Source organism: Musa acuminata, chromosome BXJ1-5 (genome assembly GCF_036884655.1).
Source record: "Musa acuminata AAA Group cultivar baxijiao chromosome BXJ1-5, Cavendish_Baxijiao_AAA, whole genome shotgun sequence".
Classification (NCBI taxonomy): Eukaryota; Viridiplantae; Streptophyta; class Magnoliopsida; order Zingiberales; family Musaceae; genus Musa; species Musa acuminata.
Window position 1 is genome coordinate 43,218,326 of NC_088331.1, and position 9,088 is coordinate 43,227,413.

At 37.8% G+C, this 9,088-nt stretch overlaps 1 protein-coding gene and 1 long non-coding RNA gene across 3 annotated transcripts; one reads left to right on the forward strand and one right to left on the reverse strand.

The window, feature by feature from the left end:
- Positions 1 to 329: 329 nt before the first annotated feature.
- On the reverse strand, positions 330 to 5,931 carry LOC135584770 (putative inactive cadmium/zinc-transporting ATPase HMA3). 2 transcript variants are annotated; one of them, XM_065184231.1, is made up of 10 exons: positions 5,764 to 5,931; positions 5,169 to 5,402; positions 4,656 to 4,913; positions 4,274 to 4,371; positions 3,187 to 3,442; positions 2,980 to 3,117; positions 2,491 to 2,818; positions 2,036 to 2,238; positions 1,553 to 1,749; positions 330 to 1,453 (listed from the first exon to the last, which is right to left on the reverse strand). In XM_065184231.1, exons 1-10 carry the CDS (start codon positions 5,777 to 5,779, stop codon positions 449 to 451), a joined length of 2,733 nt encoding a protein of 910 aa, XP_065040303.1. In that variant the 5' UTR covers positions 5,780 to 5,931; the 3' UTR covers positions 330 to 448. The 2 variants fall into 2 exon arrangements, with proteins under 2 accessions (XP_065040303.1, XP_065040302.1); XM_065184230.1 differs by having other exon boundaries at positions 4,656 to 4,961.
- Positions 3,314 to 5,291, forward strand: LOC135674414 (uncharacterized). The gene is made up of 4 exons (XR_010513615.1): positions 3,314 to 3,448; positions 3,757 to 3,838; positions 4,640 to 4,996; positions 5,155 to 5,291. It is a non-coding gene; the product is annotated as an uncharacterized LOC135674414 (long non-coding RNA).
- Positions 5,932 to 9,088: the final 3,157 nt, after the last annotated feature.

A 9,088-nucleotide genomic window follows, 5' to 3' on the forward strand; every position in this document is an offset into this window, starting at 1 on the left:
ACCTCATGAGGTCTAACAAAGAGACCTACAGAGAAAACAATGGTTTGTCGAAAAACATGTGGGTAAGCAATTGAACAACAGGAACTTTGTTAAAAAAATGTTTACTACAGGGTGATATAATCACAGTAAGATTGCTTCTTTGTTTTAGGTGTAAAGGTTCAATAGTCATGAAGATAACATCTCTTCGTTCCAGGCTCAGTTAGCAGAGTCTCATATATCAAATTGCTCTTTATATTTTCATTTCTGTTTACAAAATAATTGGTGATCTTTGTGAAACTTTGGGTAAACTCCTTTGATTTTGGAAAAAGAAAAGGAAAGCCATGACTCAATTTCTTCCATCCAGTCCAAATCCAAATTGTTATATATCTAGACAACATCCAGAATTTTTATCCAATTGAGGACGGACACCATTAGTTAAATTAACCTAAACTGCCCTACACTCTCCTCCCTACTCTAAGATGATCTCAGGCAGTAGGACATTTCCATTTGCACAACAGCTATCTTTCTTCCCACACCGTTTCCTGTAACTATTACAACACCCACCGATCATTCTCCTTTCTATGATCCCCTGTGAAGATGAACAACCTAGTTGTTCTTTCCCACACACATGCCGGTGAGTAATGCAACAATCACCATGCTTTTCCTTGTCTGTGCCTCTGCAAAATTTGGAGGAACTACAAATGACATGACTCTCACAGCAATTCTCCCTGATATCAGGCTTGTGGCTGCACGCAACATTCTTGCTTGTATTCTCTTTGAGCAATCCATCTCCATGTTGCACCTTCCCATCAGTTATCAAGATTGAATGTTCCTGAGTTGCATTTGCTTTGTCTGCCACTGACTCATGACAGCAATGAGAAGCAATTGATGATTCAATTTGACTGTCTTGATTCATGCAGTTCTCATGTGTCTTTTCTTTGTCTCCCTTCTCATGCTCATGGCAACTATGCCCATGTTTGCAACTCTGTGATTGTTCATGACTGCCAGGCAATTTGTGTTCATGCCTTGCACAATGTTTCTTGTTCTTGTCTTTTGACTGCAAAAGCATCATACTGTTTAAGATGACTAGAAGGCATGTGCCGACATCAGCTAGGACAGCTGCCCAAAGAAGTGGATGGCCAGCAAAGGCAAATGCAAGGACTACCACTTTAGTTATCACCGAGAAGAAAATATTCTGAATGATGGTAAAATATGTCTTCCTGGCCAGTCTGATAGCTTTTGGGACCTTGGAGATGTCATTTGACATTAAGGTTATATGACTGGTCTCCTTTGCAACTGCTGAACCTGATATGCCCATTGAGATCCCAACATCTGCCATGGCCAGTGAAGGTGCATCATTCATCCCATCTCCAATCATTGCTATAGAACCTTCTCTGGCCTTTAGATCTCCAATAATTCTTACCTTGTCCTCCGGTAGAAGCTCTGCATGAATTATTTCTATGGCATGCCCTAGCTGTAATTAAGTATTAGAAAGAGCAAAATTTGTTCTAAAGTCTTAAGTAGTTGCTTAAAAAAAAAAATCTTGCTTGCTTTTGATTTTTTATTAGTTTACCTGGTTCTGGGCATGGATGGCTGCCTCATTGCTGTCTCCTGTAAGCATTGCACATTTAATTCCCAGTGATTTTAGTGCCTTTAGTGCTTGTGCAGCACCAGCCCGGCAGGTATCAGACAGAGTGAAAATTCCAATTGGAATCATGTCCAAGAATATATATCCATAGTTGATTCCTTCCATGCCCTCCACGTTTGGAACTGAAACATCCAAACACAAAAACCTTAGAAAATCTTTGAAGTAATCACTGTATCCTTCTGCTAATCATGAAATAAAGGAGATGGTCTACAGAAAAAGTGAAATAAAAATTTTATACTGGAAGCTCTGTTGGTTTCTATGTTGATATCTTTTATAAATTGTATCAGTAAGATCTTTGCTAACACAAACATCCGATAAAATCTAAGTCATGCTGCAAAACTTTGGGAGTGATACAATGTGACCTACACAACGCTTAAGGCAAACAATTGATGGGATATATCTTCTTACCTGTCTTGCATGTGGCCCTTGATGCAATTCTCTTATTCCCTATGTAGATGTTTTTTCCATCTATTTCTCCATGGATTCCTTCTCCTGGGTAAATGTGAAACTCCCTTACATTCTCTGGTTTTGGTTTGATAGAATTTGATTTAGCATAATCTACCAATGCGGATGCCATTGGGTGGCTTGATTTGCTTTCAATGCTTGAAACCCTGTAGAGTTAACGCATCATCAGTTCATCTCTTATAACATGCAGAAGCTCATCTTTAAGGATGAGCCAAATGTTGCAAAAGAGCAAGCTTTATCATCACTTTGTTGCCTTTTATTTGAGAACATCTTTATTTACATTTCAATTCTTGCATGTATGTGTTAGTTTTCCTTCTACCGATTTTATGAAGATCTCTGTGTCCATTAACAGATTAATGTATTCGGAAAACAAAGCCTTGCTGTAATTGATGTTTTACCAGTAAAGTAGTGTGTGCAGGGAGACGTTGCTGCTAATCGAGCGGAAATCCATGACAGTGAACTCTCCTTTGGTTAGTGTCCCTGTCTTGTCAAATGCCACCACTGTTATGCCAGCCAGGTTTTCAAGAACATCTCCTCCTTTGATAAAGAGTCCTGCCCTGGCTGCTCTCAACAGTGCACAAAATGTTGCAACGGGTGTGGATAGCACCAATGCACAGGGACATGCACTCACAAGCAGGACAAGTGCCAACCTGAACCATCTTTTAGTATCATTAACTCTCATTAGCATTGGAACTGCTGCAACCCCTGCTGCTATTGTCACCACAGCTGCATTGGTAGTAGGTAAAGATGAGGCAGAGATCATAAGATGCACAAGTGATTACTTCATATTTCATTGCCTTCCTTTAAGTTGATGAAGTGTTTCCTCATTTATTTTCTAGCAATGGAGAAATCTTGCTGAGAGGATCTTCAACTAATGGCCTACTAACCTGGTGTGTAGTACTTTGCACAGGAGTCTATCAATGTCTGGGTCTTGGATCTGCGGTTTTGAGCTTCTTCGACTAATCTTGCCATTCTAGCAACTGCAGATTGCTCAGCTAAAGCAGTTGTGCGCACACTAATATAACCTGCATTGTCTCTTGCAGGTCATCGGTGATCAAATAGTTAGTTGAAGAAGCATGACAAAAGTATTGTACCATCTATGTTTAGTGTGCCAGCCCAAACTGGTGATTGCGGCTGCTTGACGACAGGGAAGGACTCTCCTGTGAGGCTACTCTCATCAACTTCACTCTGCCCTTCAACCACAACTCCATCGATTGGGATCACTTCTCCAGCTTTAACTGCCAGAATTGTGTTGGTCTTCACGTCTTGAGCATCCACTACTTCGCCTGTTTCCGCTAGAATGGCCTTTTGTGGTGCCATCCTCATCAGCGTTGACATCCCAGCGGTGGCCTGGAGGTTAGAAATTTAGCTGTTTTGTTCTGAAACTTACCATCCCAAAGTACATGTCTAATAATTTTGCCCCATGAACATTGTTGTTTGTCTTACAACCATTGTTCTAGTGTTCCCTAAGATTTCGCTTTTCCTTTCTTTTTGAGGTCTACATCTCCCTTGAGATGATCAACAAAAAAATTATATAAAAGAAAAAATGAAGAAAAAAAAAGTGCATTCACTCTATAATAACTTCTTTATCCTTTAGTATTCCAAGTCTGTGTCATTGTGCCAGAGGTTTTAGCTGATTCTGACTCTTATTTTTTTCTTTCTAGGTAACTTAGGTTCAAACAAGTTTCATAAGTTCCTTTGGCAGGCTCATATATTGTTCAGTGATGACACAGGAAGCATTTTGTGGTCAGTGTCTCCAAACCTCTCAAGTAGTCCCCAAACTTGCACCATACTTTCACTGCAAATCTATACATTCACTTGATTGCATTGAATGTGTAGAAAAGTATTGGAGTGAATCAGACTCCAGCCAGATGGTTTTGATGAACTGTATCTGACTGGTAGCTTTTCTGTTTGCCCTACCATCTTCTTTTCATCCTGCATCTCATCCATAGGTCTATATTGGTAAATGACCCAATAAATGGTGTGGGGTTGGGTTTCCTACTATGTCACTTCTGACCCAGCACCACAAAATCCTCGAATTGTGTGCCCACAGTCACATTAGGATGATATATATATATATATATATATATATATATATATATATATATATATATATATATATATATATATATAGAGAGAGAGAGAGAGAGAGAGAGAGAGAGAGAGAGAGAGAGGTGGTACCTTGAGGCTGGATATTGACTCCAGCCATTCAGCAACTGCGAAGAGAAGCACAATGAAGCCTGCTTCTGTGTAGTCCTCAAGCGCAACCGCTCCACCCACTGCCAAACAACAAATGACAAAAGCATCAGCAATGGAACTCCAATTCTACCAATAACATGCATCACCAACACCAAACTGCACAAAACAATCAAGGTCACAGTGCATCCATCAGCTCTGCTTGTTCCAAATCTCCATCACAGTAACCAGAGATTCACATTGCCAAACTCATACCAAGCTTATACATACCTCATCCAGACATGAGGGAAGAAGAAAATAATTCTTCATCAATGACACATCTCTACATATTGCTTATATGAAGCTTTTCAGGAGTTTGCTGCTCTACCTGCAACCAGCAGCAAAATGTTGGTGTCGAGAGTGCATGTTCGAATGGCCGCAACGCTTCTCAGCACAATCGGCGGCAGGCCAGCCACCACGGCAGCAATTGCCAGCCATTTCAGCGGGTGGAAGAAGTGTTTGAACATGGAAGCTGAGAGCAGCAATCCAGAGGCCAGTATGTATGGACTTGGCCATTTCTTGACGATTGCATCAGTTCCATATGCTCGAACGGTAGCTTCAAGCCTCGCCTGGTTCAATGCCTTAACTGATGAAGCCAAGAGAATAGAGTGTAAAGAAACTTTGATAGATCCTTCTGCAGCAGTTTGATTGAGGTCAGTGGTCCTAAAGGTAACTTGATGAATGATGTATCAGATCATCATCTCTTGCATTTCAAACTTTGGAAGGTAGAAGTATAATTCACATGGAAAAGTTCTTGTTATTGTTGTTGCGGACAGTAAGTAGACGTTTGCTCATGCACAACTAACAACACTTTCTCTGGTGCTCAGATATGCCTACTTACCGATCTGAAGCTGCGAGATAATGAGGTTGTCATGGATTACAATGACCATCTTCGATGGAACGATGACTGAAACTTTCTGAATCCCATCCAATGAGCTCAAGATGTTCTCGATCAGCGGGACCTCGGAGGGGCAGCAGAGCCCCAGAACCTCAAAATAGCTCTTCTGATGTCTCACTTCTTTGCTTCTCTTGGGACTGCCTTGTTCTTCCATTTCCAAGATCTCTCTTTTCACACCTTAAAACGATAAGACATGTTATGTAGACACTCACTCCAATTAAGATGCTATCAAGCTCCATTATCTGATGTTTGCAGTACTTACATCTACATTTCTGATTCTTACAGTGTGTGTAAGTGGAAAAAAAAAGAAAGCCAGAAGAAAGAGGAAGAGGATGATGAACCGGTGCATGCAGAAGAATAACCAGTTTCTCATCTGCAGAACTCAAAGTGAAACATCATGTGGCAGGAGGTAATATACTTGCACTAACTCAAGCAATTAGTTTCATCTACTTGTACTTTGCATAAAACATCATTGTTGTGTGTGTATATGCTTAGAGAGACAGAGAAAGTTCAGTGTAAGAAACAAAGTGGACATTACATATGAACTTAAACATCACATTTAGAAGAGGAGTCTTAATCTTCTTCTGAGGTTCCTAATGCAAGTTTGTATGCACGTAGAGAGGATGCAGCCGCATAAGAACCAATTCAAAAGATTTGAGAAATCTGAGGCTGCTAACGAAGAATTGGAGAGCAAAGGAAATGCATTTTGTACCTAACGAATGAGGAGCAAAACCTCCTATTGCTTGTGCCAATGGGAAGAAGAGGATTGGGGTGATTTAAGAAGGCAATGCCTTGCCATAAGGTGGTGGGCAGGCAGGAAAAGGTAGCAAAATGGAGCATGATTTGGTTGATGACTTGGTGGGCACCATCAAACATTTCCTACTGTTGTTTTCTCTTGTGAGCCAAGGAGGATTCCATGTTCTTTATTCTTGCATGATGCCTAAGTTTGTTCCACGGTACCTTCGCATTGGCCTCCATTGCTTGAGAACCAACACTCCGTTGGTATATACACGAAGATGATTTCTTCATATATATATATATATATATATATATATATATATATATATAATTAATACGACAACAACTTATCAATCAACAAAGATTGGCTCAAAATATTTTTGAACTTTTCATTATCGTATGGCACAATCCTAATATTAAGAGCATATCAAGAGAACAAATAAGAGACGTAAACTCAAGCTATAAGAGTTAGAGAATGAAAGATAAATAAAAAGGTAAAACAATGGCATAATATATTAAGTTATTAAAGAATGAAAAATTCCTCGTGAATCAATGATATGGAAAGGGCATAACATATTAACTATTGCAAAGAGAATAATTCCTCGTGAATAATTCATACCGAAAGCTCACCAAAGGAATGACTAATTTAGACTTTCCAAGTTAAAGCAAAACATGATATGAGTTGCAACAGTCTTATTAATATATCTATTGAGATAAATTCTTTACATTCATATTGATGACAAAACATGATATAGATACATATATCCAAGAATTTTAAATTGTTTGAGAGTCTTCTTATAGGTAGAAATGCATGTAAAGGTTTCAGAGACAAGCCTTTGAGGTAGGATGATTGATGCAGCTCGGTTGTCGAATTTTGATAGGCTCATGTTTTTATTTTCTTTTTTACTTTTAATTTTTTTTAGTGGAGAAAATCATGCATGGGTTCTCTCAACATTGTATCCAAAACTGGCCTTATCTCATCCAATTCTGTCAAGCATTTGTTCATTCATTTCTGGAAGATGTTGGCAAAGAAAGGAATGTGACAAACATAACTTGCAGAATTCATGAAATCATGTTTCTAATTATGTTGTTCATGCTCTTCAAATTTGGCTCCACAATGGCACAAAAGTCACAAAGGAGAAGTGTCTTTTTCAGCTCAAATTTGAAAGCAGTTCTGAGTCCATTGGTTTTGTCATTCCACTTTAAACACACATTCTCTCACCAATTTTTGTTCAAGAAAAAACTGTTTATATCTGCATATATTTTTCAGATATCTTATATAAACTTACAAAACATTAAAAAAAAATATTTGCTGATAATTTTCGAAGACGACAACAATTAAGGATTTGAGATTTCATCCTATGAACTTTTCCAAGATGATAGGTAATTTACCTGATAAGATTTGGATCGTTATTTTTACATAGATATTGTGTATTTATCAGAGATAGATATTCTAAGAAAGAGAATTGTTGTGTTAAAAGTGAATTGGTTAGTGGAAAGGCTTGAAGGACACACCATGAAGGATAACATTAATAACAATGGATAGGAAAAGTGATTCTCCAAATCTGCTCTATGAAATGCACATTAAACAAAAAAAAAGGCATAATTTATCTTGAAGTTGTTTTGAAATAACAAGATTAGTGCAGTACCACTAATGTGATATTTTGATGAGAGAGAGAGAGAGGATTTGATGTGATCCAATTCTTTCAAGGTATCCTAAAACAGATTGGGCAGCAGTGGGATGCACATATTGCCACTAGAATTCAGCAAATTATGGCATACATATATAGTTTAATGATACATAATGTGTTATGAATTATTAGTGAGTTAATTGCAGAAACATAGATTAAAGCATGGCATGGTAAGCACCCACAACAGGTTTTATCTATCTTCAACCATAAATTTCTCACAAAGGATTTCCTATCCACTGCAAATTGCAAGCTAAAATCTTAATAGTTTAGTTCCTGCTTTCCGAGAACATACATACATACATACATCTCATCCTTAATCAACACTCTCTTTCTTGTGAGATTGTCTAAGCCCCATGGAGTCAGATGATTCTGCCAACCAATAATGTTCTGCTATTGCTTGATCCATTCATGACTTTAGTTGATAAAGGAAGGGCCACTGCTTACACAACTAATGCTAGGGTTAGGTTTCTTTCTCATCTTAGCCTTTTTGGAATGCACTAGAAATTTAGCTTTTTCTATTATAATGTTCTGCAATTTTGTTTATTGAGAAGTCCTCCCTAAAAGGTTAATCTGAAGGATTAGTTGGCAAATAAAATAATGAAGGATAAACTTCAATTAAAATTATATCCATCATCCTGCAAAGAATGGCAACAAGAAGGCATAGTGGTCCACCAAAAGGCAACCATGGACTCCAAAGTGGAGCTTTCCACGAAAGAATAAACATGGTGTTCAGTGAAAGCTAATATTCTAGAGCACCAAAATGTCATTCTTAGTGGAACCAATTCCAAGAGAATACCTATTGGCTTGTGAGTGCATTGCATTGAGAGCATATACTAAGCTTGCAACATGTAAATAGATTTTGGTTCCATATTTTATTATGATTCTTGGTATCAGAGCATCAGAAAATATATCAGAGCATCAGAAAATATGATAGGCATATGTTTGGTGGCCTCATACAGGTCAATATAAATGTGGAAGATTTAGCAAAGGATATATTCCCGTGAGGATTCACCACATTGTTAGAATATATATTAGGTTCTTTTATCACCTTAAGCTTTTGAATTTATTAGCCACCAAATCAAATCTTTATGATAGTATTAAGTAGATCAATCATGTATTTGTATTATTTTTCAGACTAATTACATATTACCTTGTAGTTCGTTACCTTTAGTATTTTGGTCCTTCTTACACTTTAAAAAGGTACATCGGTATTTCTATAATTAGAAAGGTGAAACATTTAACTTTATTTCTCCTCAAACCGTTGACTCTATTAATGAAATATATCGCACATGCTATCATAAATGATACTAAAAATAGGGATTAAAAATATAATTTCGCTATTCTAAACGTCCAAAAGATATTAGTTTTACAAAAGGATAACTTATGTGAAAAGCTTTGCTATTCTTCCTTCGACTTCGCTATCCTCTCGGATGG